The sequence below is a fragment of the Theropithecus gelada genome, chromosome 7b, assembly GCF_003255815.1.
Source record: "Theropithecus gelada isolate Dixy chromosome 7b, Tgel_1.0, whole genome shotgun sequence".
Lineage (NCBI taxonomy): Eukaryota > Metazoa > Chordata > Mammalia > Primates > Cercopithecidae > Theropithecus > Theropithecus gelada.
The window spans coordinates 92990778-93011326 of record NC_037675.1 but is presented as its reverse complement, the minus strand read 5'-3'; the positions used below and the strand labels follow the sequence as shown (position 1 = coordinate 93011326).

Here is a 20549-nt window from a genome sequence, read left to right as displayed (position 1 = left end):
AGTGAATCCCTGATATCCCAAAACTTGGTCAAGATCTAAAGTTTATTTTGCTGTACAACTCCTCTTTTTTTGGAGTTTTACTTGCTTCCTACGGAAGGCAAGTTTTTCCTGCTTCGATGACAATGGAAGGCAGGTAACTCCTTTATGGAGTTTGAGCTTACTTTCAACAGGGAAGATGAGGTTTTTTTCCCCCTGCTTCTAGTATGGTAGAGAGTAGTCTACAGCCTGAGACCCGTCAGTAGGTCAGAAACTGGTTTAGGATTCTGTCTTGCAGTTTCCTTTTAAATGACTAAGGTTAGCATTTAACAACAGCTGGTGTTCATTTCTGCTTACATTTAGAGTGCTCTGATACTTAGACAGAAATCGTATAATTTCTGTATAAATCATGTAATTTCAGCTTTATACAGAAATCATATAATTTGTGTGATAATTGTTAGTTTAGCAGCATTTTGTCCTAGCTGAAATATGGTAATAAGATTTTCAACAAAATTTTTTAAAGGAGCTCAATGGTTAAAAGTTAGCTTAATTAAAGGGCTAACATCCAAGATGTGTGCGTTTATGTGTATATGAGTGCATGTTTGTATTTGAAAGGCCTTCATGTTTTGGGTTTTTTTGTTTGTTTTTCTCTCCTAAGACCTTGTCCTTTTTTTGAGCAAAAGTTTTCTTTTTCTTTTTCTTCTCAGTCGACTGAATTCCATTTTCACCTGAATTTTTTTTTTTTTTTTACTAAAATAGTTTGCAACAGAGGCTACTCTTGGGTGTTTTTTGTTTGTTTGTTTGTTTTTTGAGACAGAGTCTCCCTCTGTCACTCAGGCTGGAGTGCAGTGGCACGATCTCTGCTCACTGCAACCTCCGCCTCCCAGGTTCACGCCATTCTCCTGCCTCAGCCTCCCGAGTAGCTGGGACTACAGGTGCCCGCAACCACGCCCGGCTAATTTTTTGTATTTTTTTAGTAGAGACAGGGTTTCACCATGTTAACCAGGATGGTCTTGATCTTCTGACCTCATGATCCGCCCACCTCAGCCTCCCAAAGTGCTGGGATTACAGGCGTGAGCCACCACGCCCAGCCTACTTTTGGGTTTTTAAGAAAGAGTAAGTTTAATTTGGCTCAAAGAAAAATAAAAGTGTCTCCCTCTAGCACCACCAGATGTTTTCTCTCTGTACTTTATGATGTAAATTTTGCTACTTGGTTTTCACCTGAGTTGTTTCCTTTAATGTGCAAACTTAAGGCTATTTAGCTGACAACTGCCTAGGGTTGTGAAACAAGTTAACAAGAATCTGAAAGTCTAAGATAGGAAAAAAAGGTAAGGGGGATTTTGTAAATTTACAAAACGTACTTGCATCGGCATGCCTAATACATTTTTATATGTATTGTATTTATGTGTTGTGTACAGAATGTTTCACTACTAAAACATATAAAAGCTCTAATTAATTGGCTTACAAAAATAAAAGCACTTAAATAAGACACTGAAAAAGCAAAAACTAGTCAAATGCTTTTTCAAGTTTATATAACTTAAGTAAAATCTATAATAAATAGCTAGCTTTAAAATTATTAGTAAAGTAATATTAGAAATGTCTTAAGAATTGCCCAGCATACATTTTTGTTTGCATTTATTAATCAAGCAATTTCATACTTATCCCTGCCAAATACTAAAAGATGTCAAAATTTGGCATAGGGGTTACAAAACTATAAACCTAGCCCAAAATAGAATGACCTTTGCTTGTATAATTTTAAATAAATAAAACATTGATATGGGTTTAATGAAAATAGGTGCATCTTGAATTTAGTAAGATTACCATAACTTCTAATCCTGTGGCTTTAGGCAGTCTGATCCACAGACAATAAGGAGGTTTGTTTTGGGAAAGGACTGTTATCATCTTTGTTTCAAAGCTAAACTATAAACTAAGTTCCTTCCAAAGTTAGTTCATCCTATGCCCAGGAATGAACAAGTACAGCTTGCAGGTTAAGAGCAGTGTGGAATCAGTTAGGTCAAATCTTTTTTTTTTTTTTTTTTTTTTGAGACAGTCTTGCTCTGTTACCCAGGCTGGAGTGCCAGTGGCACAATCTTGGCTCACTGCAAGCTCTACCTCCCAGGTTCATGCCATTCTCCTGCCTCAGCCTCCCAAGTAGCTGGGACTACAGGTGCCCGCCACCACACCTGGCTAATTTTTTGTATTTTTAGTAGAGACGGGGCTTCACCATGTTAGCCACAATGGTCTCGATTTCCTGACCTTGTGACCTTGTGATCTGCCCACCTCGGCCTCCCAAGGTACTGGGATTACAGGCGTGAGCCACCACACCCAGCCAGTCAAATCTTTTCTCACTGTCTCAGTTATAATTTTGCAATGGCAGTTTCATAACTTTAAATCATGACTGTCACAGTTTTCATAAATAATCTAGGTAAATAATTAAAACAATTAGGTAAATATAATGGGATAAATACTTATAGACAAACTGGTCACAATTTAGAATATAAAGTTAAACTAAATAATAGCTATTTCATTATTTGGGTATTTTCCAATAAATATATATTGTAAGAAAACATTCTTACTAAAGAAAAAAAAGTGTCCTTTAAAAAAAAGTGAACAAGTTTTGTCTAATTCAAAGCTTAGTTAAAGCTTATATACAAAACAATGTGAAAGGAGCCAGGAATAAAAAAAGATGTAAAGAAAGTTATAAAAATAAAGAGGTTTTTTTTTTAGGTAAAAAAGCTTAAAGAGAAATAATTTTGTATAAGAAAGAATCTTCTGTGGTAAATTTAGTCCTAAAATAAAATAACTGGTTGTTTAAAAAGGAAGGAGTTTCAGAACAAATCAGAAAGTACAACCATGTCATGAATAGTCAGTATAAGTCACAACAAGAGGATTTATACATTTAAAAAAAAAAACTTTTATAGAATCAAGTTGTCATATTATTATTTTTGGTTTGCTTAGGAAAAAGAACTGAGACAAATTTTTATTTTTTTTTATTTTATTTTTTTTTTTTTTTGAGACAGAGTCTCGCTCTGTCACCAAGGCTGGAGTGCAGTGGCCAGATCTCGGCTCACTGCAAGCTCTGCCTCCCGGGTTCCCGCCATTCTCCTGCCTCAGCCTCCCGAGTAGCTGGGACTACAGGCGCCCGCCACCTCGCCCGGCTAGTTTTTTATATTTTTTAGTAGAGACGGGGTTTCACCGTGTTAGCCAGGATGGTCTTGATCTCCTGACCTCGTGATCCGCCCATCTCGGCCTCCCAAAGTGCTGGGATTACAGGCTTGAGCCACCGTGCCCGGCCGACAAATTTTTAAATTAATGTTATTACATCCATGTGTCTTCCTGTATGTGCTTTTAAAGTCCTTGTAACATTGAGTTACAGGGCTTTAACTCCTGAGTCTAAAAAGGACACCAAGTCCTGCTAAATCTTAAACACTGACAGCAATTAAAGCCTTATCTTCAGGCCCCATAGAAGATACAAATTAAAACAAACTGCATTCCTGAGACACGGGGCAGGATATTAAAGCCATTCAACTCCTCAAGGCCCAGGGACTATCGCAGAAGAGGTGGGCACATAAGATTGTAAGGGCCAATTGTGAAAGATAAAATAAGTTCAGTTTCTCTATAAATTAATTATTAATGTCAAAGGCACACTGCTGCAAAACCAGTAAATGGACACCTATGTCAGATTAACAAGGTTTTCTTGAAGCATTAAAGAACTTCTTAATAAAGGTTATAAAAGGCTTATGGAAGTTATATTTTATAATCAAGATTAAATTTTGTAGATTGTTTATAAAATTTTGAAAAACAAATGTAATTGGCTTCATGCTGTTTTTATTAGGGTTTCTTGTTTAAAAAATTAAGTCTCAACTCAAGTAATGAAGGTTTTTGCTTTTTTTGGAATGCTGGAATTATCACTTTGGTTAAATAAATGACTTTTCAAAGACCTGTAATCCTATTTTGTAATATCAAGTATTTTAAACCTTTTATATTTGACAAACTTTTCAAAAGCAAATTATAAATTATATCTTTTTGGCCGGGTACAGTGGCTCATGCCTGTGATCCCAGCACTTCGGGAGGCTGAGGCGGGCAGATCACGAGGTCAGGAGATCAAGACCATCCTGGCTAACACAGTGAAACCCCGTCTCTACTAAAAATACAAGAAAAAATTAGCTGGGCGTGATGGCAGGCGCCTGTAGTCCCAGCTACTTGGGAGGCCAAGGCAGGAGAATGGCATGAACCTGGGAGGCGGAGCTTGCAGTGAGCTGAGATGGCGCCATAGCACTCCAGCCTTGGCGACAGAGAGAGACTCCATCTCAAAAAAAAAAAAAAAAAATTATGTCTTTATCTAACCTAATTAGTCCTTTAAGACATTAGTTTCCTTAAGTCCAAAAATGACATAACTTGGCTTATTTTGGTATAAAAATTATACAGGAAGCATTGTCAAATATGAAATGGTGTTTGGTTTTCTTTGGGCTGTGTTTGTATACATATCTAATTGTGTTCCAAATTTATAGGAAATTCCTGTAATTCTGATATACCTTAGTGTACATTATAGTAACATTCATAATTGTTATGTTAAAATTATTGTGTGCCACAGAGGTAATAAATTTCCTTGTCAATTGTGTCTTTTAACTATGGCTGCCTTAAAACGTTTTTTCATCCATAGACAATTGTTTTGTTTTGCCTTCTTTTAAACGCTCTTTAAAAGGTGGATTTATATGCCAGGTGTGGTGGCTCATGCCTGTAATCCCAGCACTTTGGGAGGCCGAGGTGGGCAGATCACAAGGTCAGGAGATTGAGACCATCCTGGCTAAAATGGTGAAATGCTGTCTCTACTAAAAATACAAAAAATTAGCTGGGGCGTGGTGGCAGGTGCCTGTAGTCCCAGCCACTCGGGAGGCTGAGGCAGGAGAATGGTGTGAACCCGGGAGGTGGAGGTTGCAGTGAGCTGAGATCATGCCACTGTACTCCAGCCTGGGTGACAGAGTAAGACTCCGTCTCAAAAAAAAAACAAAAAACAGATGAATTTATAATTAGCTATAGGACTCTAACAGTTGCACTTAAATGCGGATTTTCTGATGACTTTGGAAATTGTGACATTGGAATAAAGGAACTTTCAGAACTCTGATGGAGAGCTGAAATGTTCATGACTATCAAACAGAATAGGAGTTAACCGAATTAACTGAACCAATAGAAAACAGAAGTAATCTTTTTGACTTTTTGCTTAAAATGTTGCTGATACTTTTTTTGTTTTTCAGAGTTAAGAAAACATTTCTTTTAAGCTATTTACAGCTTTTAACAATTGAGTAAAGTATACTTTGTGAATAAAATTTGGAACCTAATTGTTTCCCTCTACCTGATTTCTCTAGAATTTGGAAACTATTTGTGAGTATTCTTAATCTATGGCAATATAGTTATTTGCATAAGTGCAGTAAGAATCAGTTTTCTTTTGCAATAGGACACAACTGGAGAAACTGGTTATTTTACCAAGGCTTTGACTGGAATGATGTGCTTTTCTTTAAGGAATCAAACTTGACTTATGGAGCCAATAAAGCCCTTGGGAAATTGGCCTCATAGTTTGTGTACACAGTCCCTGTACAGAGTTTCTGACCTGTCCTTAGTAAAGAATGTCACTTTCTGACAGGCACAGAGGCCCCAGGTTTATCTTGGATCCTCAAGAGGAGAGGAAATTCACCAAACTCATAGATATTTGATGGCACAAATCCATGGCTGGGCTCGGCTTTAAAAAAGTCTTATCTGGACCAGGTGTGGTGGCTCATGCCTGTAATCCCAGCACTTTGGGAGGCTGAGGCGAGTGGATCACGAGGTCAGGAGATCGAGACCATCCTGGCTAACACGGTGAAACCCTGTCTCTACTAAAAAATAAAAATAAAAATAAATAAATTAAACATAAATAAATAAATAAGTCTTATCTGATTCCTCCTATAGAACAAAGTTCCATCAAAGCCAAGTTAAAAGCCTATGTAAAAAATAATTATTCTTGCTGTACTATATATAAATAATTAGGCCAAGTGTAATAAAGCATACCAGTCATACCATGATTTGTCTTTAGTAAAACTGAGAAACTGGAGAGAGAAAAATTATGTTTCTAAACTATAGTAGATCTGTTGTTAGATCCTAGTCTTCCCTAATGTTTTTTTCAATTTTTATTATTTTCCATATTTTGGATCGAATTCGAATTTTTCTTGACTACAAGTCTTCAAAATAATGTTTTCAACTTTTTTCCTTCTTTTTTTCCCCATTTTTCTTAATTTGGAGTCACTGAAAACTAAGCTGTGCTTTCTTAAAACCCTGCAAACTGAAGCCAGACAACTTAAACTTCAGAAGAAAATAACTACAACCTATTTACATACATAAGCCACTTTCATACCTGCCTACTAATGTATGGACTTCAGAGTAATGTGGCCTATATTGATTTTTCCAGGACTGTTCTATTTTTTTTACTGTTGTTTTTTTCTCCCTTCCTTCCCCCTATTTTCTCTTCACAAGACATGAGACTTCACCATCTGCTAAAAATGAGCTTTTGGGACCTCACCGTTGTATTAGTTCATTTTCATGCTGCTAATAAAGACATACCCAAGACTGGGCAATTTACAAAATAAAGAGGTTTAATTGGACTTACAGTTCCACATGGCTGGGGAGGCCTCAGACTCATGGCAGAGTTCAAAAGGCACTTCTTATATGGTAGCAGCAAGAGAAAATGAGGAGGAAGCAAAAGTGGAAACTCCTGATAAACCCATCAGATCTTGTAAGAGTTATTCACTATCATGAGAATAGCATGGGAAAGACCAGCCCCTGTGATTCAATGACATCCCCCTGGGTCCCTCCCACAACACATAGGAATTCTGGGAGATGCAATTCAAGTTGAGATTTGGGTGGGAACACAGCCAACCATATCACTCTGCCCCTGACCCCTCCAAATCTCATGTCCTCACATTTCAAAACGAATCATCCCTTCCCAACAGTCCCCTAAAGTCTTAACTCATTTCAGCATTAACCCGAAAGTCCATGTTACAAAGTCTCATGTGAGACAAGGCAAGTCCCTTCCACATATGAGCCTGTAAAATCAAAACAAACTAGTTACTTCCTAGATACAATGGGGTTACACATATTGGGTAAATACAGCCATTCCAAATGGGAGAAATTTGCCAAAACCAAGGGGTTATAGGACCCATGCAAGTCCAAAATCCAGCAGAGCAGTCAAATTTTAAAGATCTAAAATGATCTCCTTTGACTCCAGGTCATGTTGATGCAAGAGGTTGGTTCCCATGGTCTTGGGCAGCTCCACCCCTGTGGCTTTGCAGGGTACAGCCTCCCTCCTGGCTGCTTTCATGGGCTGATGTTGAATGTCTGCGGCTTTTCCAGGCACACGGTGCAAGGTGTCAGTGGATTTACCGTTCTGGGGTCTGGAGGACGTTGGCCCTATTCTCACAGCTCCACTAGGCAGTACCCCAGTAGGGACTCTGTGTGGGGGCTCCCACCCCACATTTCCCTTCTGCACTGCCCTAGTAGAGGTTCTCCATGAGGGCCCCACCCCTGCAGAAAACTTTTGCCTGGGCATCCAGGTGTTTCCATACATCTGAAATCTAGGCAGAGGTTTCCAAACCTCAATTCTTGACTTCTGTGCACCCACACAGCCTCAATACCATGTGAAAGCTGCCAAGGTTTGGGGCTTCCACCCTCTGAAGCCAGAGCCTGAGCTGTATGTTGGCCCCTTTCTGCCATAGCTGGAGCAGCTGGGACACAGGGCACCAAGCGCCTAGGCTACACACAGCATGGGGACCCTGTGCCTGGCCCACAAAACCACTTTTTCCTCCTGGGCCTCTGGGCCTGTGATGGAAGGGGCTGCCATGAAGGTCTCTGGAGACATTTTCCCCAAAGTCTTGAGGATTAACAGTAGGCTCCTTACTACTTGCAAATTTCTGCAACTGGCTTGAATTTCTCCCCAGAAAATGGGTTTTTCTTTTCTATCACATAGTCGGGATAGACTCTCTACCAAAAAAATTTTGTTTCAATCAGCCAAGTGTGGTGGTGTGTGCCTGTAGTCCCAACTATAATACTAGGGAGGATGAGATGGGAGGATTGCTTGAGTCTAGGAGTTCAAGACTGCAGTGAGCTATGATTGAGCCCCTCCAGTAAAGCCTGGGCAACAGAGCAAGACACTATCTCTAAAAATAATAATAATAATAATAATAATAATAATAATAAAATAAAGTAATGGCAAGAGAGATCAAGTATAAATGAAGGACAAATGGGCAGATAGAGTGGAGATTTAAAATATCAACGTATGCTATGAAGAAAGACAAGTATGAAATAGTAGGTTTGGAGAGTGTGCAGCCCCACGTCATCAAGGCCACTCATTTTAGGTCTCCATCTGGATCCCTGCAATGGCAGGGGCCAAGAGTAGTTAGTTTGGTAGTCCTGGGATGCAGAATTCAGAATGACACAGCCTTTCTAGGTCCCATGCAACTGCACAAGGTAAACCGGTAAGTGGCTGAGTAATACTCAGGTTCAAATTACCACACAAGGGGGCAATTAAAATTCAGAAACACTGTACTTCTATTCTTACTTTATTATTAATGACTTGCTTTCCCCTTTTAACTTCTCAGGAATTTCGCTTACTCAGGGAATAAATATTTATTAGATATTTATCAGTTTGCAGAAATCCTGCAACACAGAAAAACAAGTCAACATCTGTTACTTCTATTTGCAGAAAACTGGTAAATTCAAACAGTGTGCTAATGTTTCCACTCGGGAGGAATGTAACTGCACAAAGCATCAGAAGTTTTCACATGCTGTTGCTTTCTCAGATTGCAGGGAAAAAGTAAGATCATTTTTAATTACCTGAAGATAGGATACTTTCTTATCAACAAGATTTTGAAATGTGCCTTTGGGTTAAACATGAAAACTAAGACATATAAATAATGTCTTATTATGATGCAGAGCTAAATGTGACACTGAGCTAGAAAGATCCAGATTTAAATGTACCTTGCAAGTTAATGAACCTCATTGGTAAAATAAAACAGTAATACCTGCACTACCTTGTCCATTCCACAGCATTCGTATAAAGACACACACTCGCCCACACCCAAACACACCCCTATGTATACGAAAGCAACTTGTAGTCTGTAAAACACTATACCAGGTTATAGTAAATATTGATTCATTTAAAACAACTTTGAGTATCTTGTATCAGGTTCTTGGAACATAGAAGGCAAAGTCATTGTAATCAAGCTCAGCCTGCTGACAGTCACAAATGAAAGACGGTATAATATGTTGGTTAAGAGAAGGCTTCTGTGTCAAATAATATTTTATTCTGTTAGTATCAAAGTTCGCATTAGAAGAGTAAAATATGCAGTTGGGGCCAGGTGCAGTGGCTCACACCTGTAATCCCAGCACTTTGGGAGGCCGAGGCAGGTGGATCACCTGAGGTCAGGAGTTCGAAACCAGTCTGACCAGTATGGTGAAACCCAATCTCTACTAAAAATACAAAAATTAGCCGGGCATGGTGGCGTGCACCTGTAGTACCAGCTACTCAGGAGGCTAAGACAGGAGAATTGCTTGAACCTGGGAGGCAGAGGTTGCAGTAAGCAGAGATCGCACCACTGCACTCCAGCCTGGGTGACAGAGCAAGATTCCATTTCAAAAAAAAAGAAAAAAACAAATATGCAGTTGGTATATCTTTCAAACAGATCAATTTCAAAGGCCTTGTAAGACTGTATATTGAGAAACTGTTATTTCACAGACTACATATATGTAAAATTACATATAAGACATCTAGAGACTATATATGATACATATTTTATATATATATACACACACACAATATGTTGGCATAGAGTCAGCATTCTGTAAATTATCATTATTTTATTTTTGTTTTTACTTTTTTTGAGACCGAGTCTCGCTCTGTCGCCCAGGCCAGAGTGCAATGGCGCGATCTCAGCTCACTGCAACCTCCGCCTCCCAGGTTTAAGTGATTCTCCTGCCTCAGCCTCTCAAGTAGCTGGGACTACAGGCGCCCACCACTATGCCCAGCTAATTTTTGTATTTTTTAGTAGAGATGGGGTTTCACCATGTTGGCCAGACTGTTCTCAAACTCCTGACCTCAAGTGATCTGCCTGCCTCAGCCTCCCAAAGTGTTGGGATTACAAGCGTGAGCCATTGTGTCTGGCCAGCATTCTGTAAATGATGAGGGCTGTTTTGTATACCCCCTTGCTGAACTAAAATAATGTTTTGTGAGCACTTACTATCTACTAAATGCTACTCTAAGCCTTCTCTGAGATTTGTCTCATTTAATTCGAGCCACAGAGAAGTCAGGCAATTTGCCAAAGATCACATTATTAACATGCTTTGGGGCTGGATTTAAGCTCTGATGCCAGAGCCAAGTTTACAGATTGTGCCTGAAAGACTGACTGGCTGGAAAAGTGGCAAAAGGAGGGTGAGCGATCTATGCATGGCTTTCTGGGGTATGATTTAGCCAAAAAAAAGTTTGAATGACATCATAGTAAATTCCTGTGAAAAGGGCCTATAGAAGTGATGAGTTTTGTTACCACAATGTATAGACTGCCTTTGGAGTTCACATTGATTCTGCTCTAAGACATTTTCATGACTGAAAAGGCAGAAACCCCTCACAAGCACATTTCATTGAACAGCCAAACTATTGGCAATGTATCTTTTCGTTTTTTACCAGGAAATGAAGTGACTATTGACTTTTCCAAGTTTACATTTATTCTTGGAATTTGTATTTTAGGTTCCTCGCTTTAAGTTTCCAATTACACAATATCCAGTTTCTTTGGAAATTATCAACGAGGATGGACGTGTCCCATTGGAATCTCCATATCTGGTTACTGTGACTGAAGTGAACATGAGGCAAAACTGGAAACTGAGTAGGGTTTGCTTTCATCTGTAATTATTTTATCTTATAAGTAATATTGTTACTGGTTTACAAATATCAATGGTTTTCAAAGCTTGTTCACACAAAAGAGAGCCAGGAGTTCTTGCAAATGGATTTGGATCAGTGGGCATATTGCTGTTTACTTCTGTTTCCCACTGATTTCATCATCACTTCCAGAGGCCTGGATTCTATGGTAAAAGCATTTTTGAATAATTTATACTGCAAAAAAAAAGGAAAGTCATTTTGTGGATTAATAGCAACAGTGGGGCCGGGCGCAGTGGCTCACGCCTGTAATCCCAGCACTTTGGGAGGCCGAGGCAGGCGGATCACGAAGTCAGGAGATCGAGACCATCCTGGCTAACACAGTGAAACCCCGTCTCTACTAAAAATACAAAAAGTTAGCCAGGTGTGGTGGCGGGTACCTGTAGTCCCAGCTACTCGGGAGGCTGAGGCAGGAGAATGGCGTGAACCCAGGAGGCAGAGCTTCCAGTGAGCTGAGAACGTGCCACTGCACTCCAGCCTGGGCGACAGAGCAAGACTCTGTCTCAAAAAAAAAAAAAAAAAAAATAGCAACAGTGACTGATTAAATTTGTGCTGCATGCTGGTCTGGTGTCTCCTTTCCCTGCTGATTCAGTGTGACAGAGGGGGTTGTGAAAGGTGTGGCCAGATAATCTTTAGGATCTATCTTCTAATTCTTAAAGGTTTTATGGTAAAATAATTGAAAAGATGCAGATATATTTAAATAAGATGTTTACCCCTATTCACTTTACCTCAAATATGTAACTTTTTGTTGCACATTTTGTGTTCACGTTTGAATACTCTAACGAGATAGGTAGGTAGGTAGAAATAATTAACTAAACAAATTTTGGTCAGCCATTAATATGTTACTAAATATCTGGGCATTTGGTATTCAGTGAGTCTTACTCTGGCCAACATAATGCATTTTTGAAATGAAAAATCCAGCAAAATAAAGTTACTAAATATTTTGCATTAACGGATATCCCCATTTTCTGTGGTGTGCTGGAAACTGTTCTTACCAGTTTTGGAGTCCTGATCATTAAATATTAAAACATTTTACAAGCTGGATGTTAAACCATTGGTAGCTTGAAATTAGCCAGGGTGAGAATATTTACACTATGGAAATTGGAAATTACAATCACAGCTGTTTCTTTTCCTTTAGATTCTGCGTACCTTTATACCCCTGCAACGTCTAACCCCTACACTACCTGTCTAGTTTTAGAAAGGATGACAAGAAAGGCAGGAAAATTGTCAAGTAATCCCATTGTAAAACTTTACTGCCACCTTATTATAAATCGTTTACCTACCAGTAAGGAGGTCCTGAGATGACCTTACTGCCAAAAACACGAAGCACGTGCAGGTCAGGACTGATCCTGAGCATGGGGCTGGAAGGAAAAGGTCAGCGTGAAGGTGATCAGAAGTCTTGAACTTCTTGAGGATGCCCTCGAAGGCAATGTGAGATATTGGGCCTCACTCCCCTAAATACATCGCCTACAAAGTCAAGCAGAACTAAAAGTATGGGATAACTTGGTCATGTTATGGAGTGAAAGCTTTCATTGCACCTTAATGTGCCTAACAAATTTTATATTAGTAATTGCAAATGAAATAGTAATAGTAAATTAAAAGTAATGGCAAAAACAGCAATTAGTTTTGCACCAACCTAATACAAAATGAGAAAATAAGTGTGCTTAAAATATGTTTTATGTATTTTTAGAACACACTGTGCCAGAAAAGATTAAAAAAATGAAAAAATTTGTAGAACCAATTGTTGGTGCTGCAGTGTATAATCCTTCAGGTCTCAACTTAAGCATAAAGGTAATGATGGCATTGTTGTTTTTACTGTGTTGAGTTTAGATAAAACATGTATGTCTAAACTAAGATTGGTTTTAATTAGAAAGTATAGGTAACCAGGAATGGTGGGAATAACACCTTTAAAGTATATACCTTTAAAGTATATGAAGAGGGTTTATTTTTTCTCCATTTCCCCTGGTGTTATTATTTCCAAAGTTTTGAGCAGATAGGCAAGACATATTATTTAGCAAAGTGGAGAAGAAAGAGTGTTTCTGAAGGTGAGAGGGAAGAAATGCGCTCAGTATTATTCACCTGGATATGCACAGGGAACGTGTCTTCTGGTTCCAGCTGCCCATAAAAATACATGAAGTTGGTATAATACAGATAATTGTGAAAACCAGTCAGAATTAGGGAACATACTGAAACCGCACATACGAGATTAGTCCAAAGTATTTATCAAGGCCAGATTTAGTTTTAATCTCCTCATTCTAAAAAAAAAAAAAAAAAAAAAAAAAAACAACCGTATCAACTATTGAATCCCTCCACTTCAATCCATCTTTTTATTTTTTTATTTTGATACATGATGTGTATGTCCGAGAGCCTTAGGAAGAGGATGGGAATCTTTTCATGCAGCATCTATAGGAACAGTGGCCCCAGGGTATATTTTTATTAATATTTAAAGGAATGTACATGTTGATGCTGCTAACAACTGGGTGTGCTTTTTTCCACAGGGCTCTGAACTTTTCCACTTTAGAGTGACCGTCATTTCAGGAGTCACTTTTTGTAACTTCATTGAAGAATTTCAGGTAAAATGAAGGGGTGATGGCTGGGGAAAAAACGTGACAAAACCAATTCAAGAGACATTGAAGAGAAAAAATTGGCAGAATTGTTGTGATGGACAAGGCTTAAAGACAGGGGATCCTGAAGGGTAGCAGTGACACTGTCAGTAGTGATGAAGCCAGGGTGCGTGATGGGTGCCAGGACTGATTGATGCTGGCAGAATTTTAATAATACATATAATAATACGTGGCTGTTTTTGTTTTTGTTCCTTCTCCACCTTCCTTGTTGAGCCCAGTTTTCTGACTTTTAATGCTCTTCCTCTCACCCCTACTCCAAAGAACATATTTCTGTAACTTTTAGTTTCTAGTCTGATTATCCTCCTTATGGCTGTCTGAACTGTAATCATTGCCTTAAATATTTCAAAGGCTTTCAAGATCCAAAGAAATTGGAAACTAGAATCAGTCTTTCCCAAATCATCCCATGAAAGCGACAACTCATTTTTGCTTATTCACATAATGACATCTGTTGCCTGTGAGGCATGGGAAGGAATAAAGATTTGATAAAAATCAATTAATGAGTCATTGTCAAATGCTGATGTTACAGTAACATTCTCTCTCTCTCTTTGTCTCTCTCTCTGTCTCTCCTGTTCTGACCCAGCTCTAAGGTCAGCCCCAATAATGGCTCTGCACTACTACAGTGGTGGGTGGCCATTGCAGCAGTGTAAACCTCTAAAACCCTGAGAGAAAAATTCAACCCACTAGGTAAAGAAACTAGGAAAAGAAGCATCTGTCACATAAGGAGTGTGAAGGAAAATCCCTGTTATTTTTTTCTCTCTTTTCTCATCTCTTTGGCTCAAGAGCAGCCCTGGTTGTGGGGAACAGCACAATAGCACAGAGGGCTAAAATTCTCGTAGAAGCTCAGCTTTCTTTCCAGAGAACGAGGGAAAGGACCTCTAAGAGTGGAAAGCATGGGGGGGACATCTCTATGAGAAGAGGGCTGGAGAAAGGGAGTCCTGATTCTTTATAGAAACTAGCACCAGGAAGAAGCTGCATATGAGCAGGGCACACCTAAAGAAAATAGCAAAGGCTTTGAAATAAAACTACAAAGTAAACATCCTCTAGTTTCTGAGCAGCTCCTGAGTGGCACAGGTACCAAGCAGGAAGACACAAATAGCATAGCAACAGCTTGGAAAACTGAACTGACACTGAAACCACCACCCACAGAAGGTGAGGCATAACTTGTGATCTGCACTCAAACAGTGTGATTGACTGCTAAAAACGAACAATAGATAATCAGCATTTTCCAGATAACTTTTAAACAAGAACCAGAGTCTCCCAACATAACATCAAAAATGTCCAGGATACAATCTAATGCTATTCACCATATTTACCAGGATACAATCTGATGTTACTCACCATTATTCACCAGGATACAATCTGATATTATTCACCATGTCAAGAACCAAGACAATATAATCAATTCTGAAAAGGCATCAACAAAGGACCACAAATGCTATTATCAAATATTCTAAACTAGCTATTATAACCGTGCTCCAATATGGTACAGGTAAACACTTTTGAAATAAGTAGAAAGTGATAGATTATCAGCAGAGATCTAGAAGCTACTTAAAAAGGATAAAATGGAAATTTTAGAACTAAAAACTATAGTATCTAAATTTTAAAACTATCAAAAGGAATCAATTGCTGAATGGATATGGAACAAGAAAAAAATCAGTGAACTTGAAAGCAGGTCAGTGGAAACCCAACCTGAAGAAAAAGTATTTTAAGAAGAAGAAGATCTTGCCTCAGGGATCTGTGTGACAGTACCAGGAGGTCTAACATTTATGTCATCAGAGTCCATGAAAAAGAGGAGAAAGAGATTGGTATGGGGAAAAAAATCCCAGCACTTTGGGAGGCCAAAGTGGGTGGATCGCTTGAGCTCAGGAATTTAAGACCAACTGAGCAACATGGCAAGGCCCTGTCTACAAATACAAAAAAATTAGCCAGGCGTGGAGGCACACACCTGTAGTTCCAGCTACTCTAGAGGCCAAAGTGGGAGGATTGCTTCAGCCTGGGAGGTCAAGGCTGCAGTGAGCTGAGATCATGCCACTGCACTCCAGTCTGGGTGACAGAATGAGACCCTGTCTCAAAAAAAAAAGAAGAAGAAAGGAAAGAAATAAAGACTGAAAAGCCTCAAGTTTGGTGAAGACACAAATTTACATATTCAAGAAGCTTAATGAGCCCTAAACAAGATAAAGATAGAGAAAACCATGCCCAAACACATCATAATCAACTACCAAAAATCAAGATGATAAAATATTGAAAGTGGTCAGAGAAAAATCACACTGTATACAAGGGTACAGTTTGACTGACTGCTGATTTCTCAACAGAAACCACAGAGGCAAAAGAAAGTTATACAACATCTTTAAAGTGTTGGGGGTGAGGGTTGGGTGGGAAGGAAGGATTGTCAATCCAGAATTCTCTACCTACTGAACATATCCTTTAGGAATAAACAATCAAGACTTTCTCAAATGAAAGAAAACTAAGAGAATCCATTGTCAGGAGAACTTCTCTTTTGAAAATGCTTAAAGAAGTTCTTCAAGCAGAAGAAAAGTGATAACAGCAGGAAACTTGAAGCTTCAGGAATGGAGGAAGAACAAAAATGAATAAAAGAAAGATAGGCAGTGACTGCACCATTAATAAAGGAAAAGAATTGTTAAGAAAATATAGAGAAAGTATATAAAGGTTCTTGGGACTGTTGGAACCTGCTTTTGAAAGTACCCTGAAATAGGCTGGGTGTGGTGGCTCACGCCTGTAATCCCAACACTTTGGGAGGTCGACGTGGGTGGATCACTTGAGCTCAGGAGTTCAAGACCAGCCTGGACAACATGGTGAAACCCCATCTCTACTAAAAATACAAAAATTAGCCGGGTGTGGTAGTGCATGCCTATAATCCCAGTTACTCGGGAGGCTGAGGCAAGAGAATTGCTTGAACCCAGGAGACAGAGATTGCAGTGAGCCAAGATCGCACCACTGCACTTCATCCAGCCTGGGTGACAGAAGTGAGACTCTGTCTCAAAAAAAAAAAAAAGAAAAAAGGAAGTACCCTGAAATAGCCAGACCTGGTGACACATGACTGCAACCCCAGCTATTTGGGAGGCCAAGGGAGGATCCTCTGAGGCCAGGGGTTTGAGGCCTCAGTCCAGTATGAATGTGTCAGTGAATAACCACTGCACTCCAGGTTGGTAACATAGCAAAGCTCCGTCAGGGAAAGAAAGGGGAGGAGAAAGGAGAATCCTGAAACAATGAAATGCAACCCATAAGCTTGGATTTTCTTTCACCCAAAATACATTATGGGGGTAACTGGAAAAAAAGAAAAAAAAAGGAGTAAGATCTGCAATTACATTATAGTATTGTCTTAATGTTAATTTCTTGACTTTGATCATTGTACTCTGGTTATTTAAGTGAATTTTTGTGCTTAAAAATACAAATTACTTTAGGAGTAAATAGACATTGTATCTAAAACAGACTCCTAATTCTGAGGTTTAACCTTTTTTAGAAATGGTGTGGAATATTTGGATGGTTGAAGAAGATTAGAAGGGAAACATTTGAAGAAAAAGTATATTTCAGAACTTTAGAGGTAGCAATTTAGATGGAGAATACAGAATTCAGAGGTGATAAACGTTTCTCATCTTAGACACATGATAAATGGCTTAAATAAGCAAGTGAAATTTTTTTTTTTTTTTTTTTTTTTGAGACGGAGTCTCGCTGTGTCGCCCAGGCTGGAGTGCAGTGGCGCGATCTCGGCTCACTGCAAGCTCCGCCTCCCGGGTTCACGCCATTCTCCCGCCTCAGCCTCCGAGTAGCTGGGACTACAGGCGCCCGCCACCACGCCCGGCTAGTTTTTTGTATTTTTAGTAGAGACGGGGTTTCACCATGTTAGCCAGGATGGTCTCGATCTCCTGACCTCGTGATCCACCCGCCTCGGCCTCCCAAAGTGCTGGGATTACAGGCTTGAGCCACCGCGCCCGGCCTTTGTTTTTTTTTTTTTTTTTTTTTGAGGCAGAGTCTCACTCTGTCGCCCAGGCTGGAGTGCAGTGGCGCAATCTCGGCTCACTGCAAGCTCCGCCTCCTGGGTTCATGCCATTCTCCTGCCTCAGCCTCCCGAGTAGCTGGGACTATAGGCACCCACCACCATGCCTGGCTAATTTTTTTGTATTTTTAGTAAAGACGGGGTTTCACCATGTTTGCCAGGATGGTCTTGATCTCCTGACCTCATGATCTGCCTGCCTCAGCCTCCCAAAGTGCTGGGCTTACAGACATGAGCCACCACACCCAGCCACAAGTGAAATTTTTACATCATCTGGTGGAGTGACTGAAATTTCATTAGGTAGAAATGGATAAGGAAGGCATTCTGTATGGAGAGACCAGGTACAGAGATGGGAAAGTGATTCAGGATTTTTCTTGGCCACTTTACCAACCAGGGACCTCCACAGCTGGTGACACCCTCCACCTGGCCCTTGCTCAGCCCTGAGCCTGCTGCCGGAGGCACCCTGCCCACTTGTCCCACCTGTGTTGTAGCTTGTACCCATGTTCTTGTCCTGCATCCAAGTATAATGAGGATACACTGACAATTGAAGAGTGAGGAGGGCAGAGAATAATTTTATTGAGTGATGGAACAGCTCTCAGCAGAGAGGGGACATAGGGGGTGGTCCCTCACCCCTGCAGTCAGGTGGTTTCTTTGCCAGTGTGGCTGAGTCTGGGGCCTTTATGGGCTCAGAATAGGGGAGAGCATGCTGATTGGTTTATAAGTATGCAAAGAAAGGCTAAAGCGAAGTCACCACTCAAAGGTGGGCACAGCAGTGTAGAAAACCAATTAGGAAGGATAGGTATATGTAAAACAGGTGAAGGGTGGGATCGGTCAGAGGAAAGCATGCCAAACAGGAACATAGGTTCTGAATTCGGTATGTGGATTTACCTGGGACTGTCTTCAGCTTGAAGGTCAGGTTTCACCAGGGACCCGCCCCATCTGCCTAGGCATTTGACTGCCTCCTATCACTGTCAAAAGCATAAAGTTTGCTTTTTGAATAGCTCAAATCCATTTGGCTGGGATATAAGGTTATTTAGAAGAAAACCAAGTAGCTTAGGGTCCAGTCGTGGAAAGCTTTGAATGTCAGAGTGAAAGCTTTAGAGCATTCCTGTCAACATTCCTGTCAACAATGAAAAGCTATTAAACATTTTTTGGAAAAAGGTGTTTAAACACAGACTGGTGTTTTATACAAAGATAAATCTGGCAATGTTAGGATGTCAACATGGGCTGGTGGCCTGGGAAGGAGGCTACTAGAGTAGCCTATTTATGAAAAGTGGCACAATAATCACAGTAGCAGTACTGAAAGAATGGAAAGAATGAATGTGAGGGGAATTTCAGAGAATTTGTAGCATGGAGAGACTGTTTCTAAGAAACCAGCTACCTCCTTGGGTCACTGGGAGGATGGCCATACCTTTAACTTGAGCTAGGCCTTAAAGCAGCCCGTCATCCTTTTTCTTGTCCTTTGCACTTTCCCACATTCCCTACTGTCCTAGTTCCACTCATCAGCATGTTCTTCTCCCACAAAAGATGATCTGGCTTCCTGCTTCACAAAGGAAACATAAGCCTGGGCTTGAACCCCCTACTCTCTTTATGCCCCACTTCTATATTTAACATACAATGACCCCACCCTTGCCTCACATCTCAGAGAAAAAGGCATCACTGTCCCTCTCTGTCAATCATCCTATCTCTCCTCCAGAAATTTACTTGCTTCTGTTAATTAGCTATTCATGCAGAGGAAACATTTTGAATACATAAAAAGTTTCCTTTGTAGGCAGCACCTACAAAGAGGATTTTCTAAAGAGGTGGTAGCTTGAAAGAGCACAGACATAGGCCTCTACCTGGAATGTTCCTTTATCTCCTTCTCTTCTGTGAACCCACTTATTCGTCATGATCCAGCTCAGAAAGCGCATTCCCTGACTGCCCTAGGCAGGTAGGCATTCCCTCCTCCACGTTCCCAGAGCTCTTTGCCCTTTCCTCTGTGACTGAACAGAGAATGTTCTGCTGTGTAAGCATTTTATCTGCCTCCTTCCACCGTTAAAGACAGGGTAAAGGCATAGGATAATACATGTACTTCTTAGCCCCTATTTATTGTAGGCAAATTGTTACTTGTTCAATTGTCAAGAGACTGTTTCCAAGCTTTGTGGATGCTGAATGTCTTTGTAACTCTGGGCAGCGTTTTGCTCTCCGATTAATTGTGGGGACCATAAAATTTTCAGTGTTTTGCATTGCTAAATTCAGAAAGCTTAAAGACTTTGCTTTTTCTGTTGCAGATTTATGTTGATGAGGCACCACTGCCATTCCCAGGACACACGCTTATTGCCGTGGCAACAGCGGTAGTGCTAGGGGGATTAATTTTTATGGCATTTATGTTTCAACTGCATGGCATCCATCCGTGGAAGACATTCCAAAACTGGATTAGAAGCAAACAAGCGAAGCTTTCAAGTATCACTCTCAGTGAGCTGATTCGTAGATGAAAGTCTGAAGAGTGAATACATAGTCATCATAATTTCTCTTTATTTTCTAGTTTTATCATACAATTCCAAGAACAATATGCTTAAATGTTAAATGTGCAAGCTACATAAAATCCTACAGAATTGTCATTATAATTCAAATTGCTACTTGTCAATATATTCACCATTCCCTTTTCTTATTTTGAATACATAGAAAATGTCTTATGCCAGGGCTTATGTTGAAGATTTTCCTTGAGGTTTTTAGAAAAGTATAAAATGATAACCAACTCGACATGGAACAGGTGTTCTGTGTTGTTCACCTTAGTGCCTGGAGCCCATTCTGTGGGGTCAGAAGCCCTGCGCTCTGCTCCTTCCAAATAGCGTTTGAGTAGAGTGCAGTTATGCCAAAGTGAGGTAGGAGTGAAGACGGCGGATCAGCAGAAGTGTTTTCAGAGCCTTATGGGAATGAAAGAGGAAGCCATTCAAGTTTCTTCCGGCAACTTCAAAACCAGATTGTCGTACCTAGAGAGGGA

General features: G+C 40.0%; 1 protein-coding gene across 1 annotated transcript in view; it reads left to right on the top strand.

Moving 5' to 3' along the window:
• CATSPERB (cation channel sperm associated auxiliary subunit beta) overlaps positions 1-20186 on the top strand; it is a 153492-nt gene extending 133306 nt beyond the window's left edge. Inside the window, exons 23-27 of the mRNA XM_025392882.1 lie at positions 8708-8818; positions 10745-10880; positions 12621-12721; positions 13429-13503; positions 19837-20186. Coding sequence (XP_025248667.1) covers positions 8708-8818; positions 10745-10880; positions 12621-12721; positions 13429-13503; positions 19837-20040 — 627 coding nt within the window. The 3' untranslated portion in view covers positions 20041-20186. The remainder of the gene's footprint in view (positions 1-8707; positions 8819-10744; positions 10881-12620; positions 12722-13428; positions 13504-19836) is intronic.
• The last annotated feature ends 363 nt before the right edge of the window (positions 20187-20549 follow it).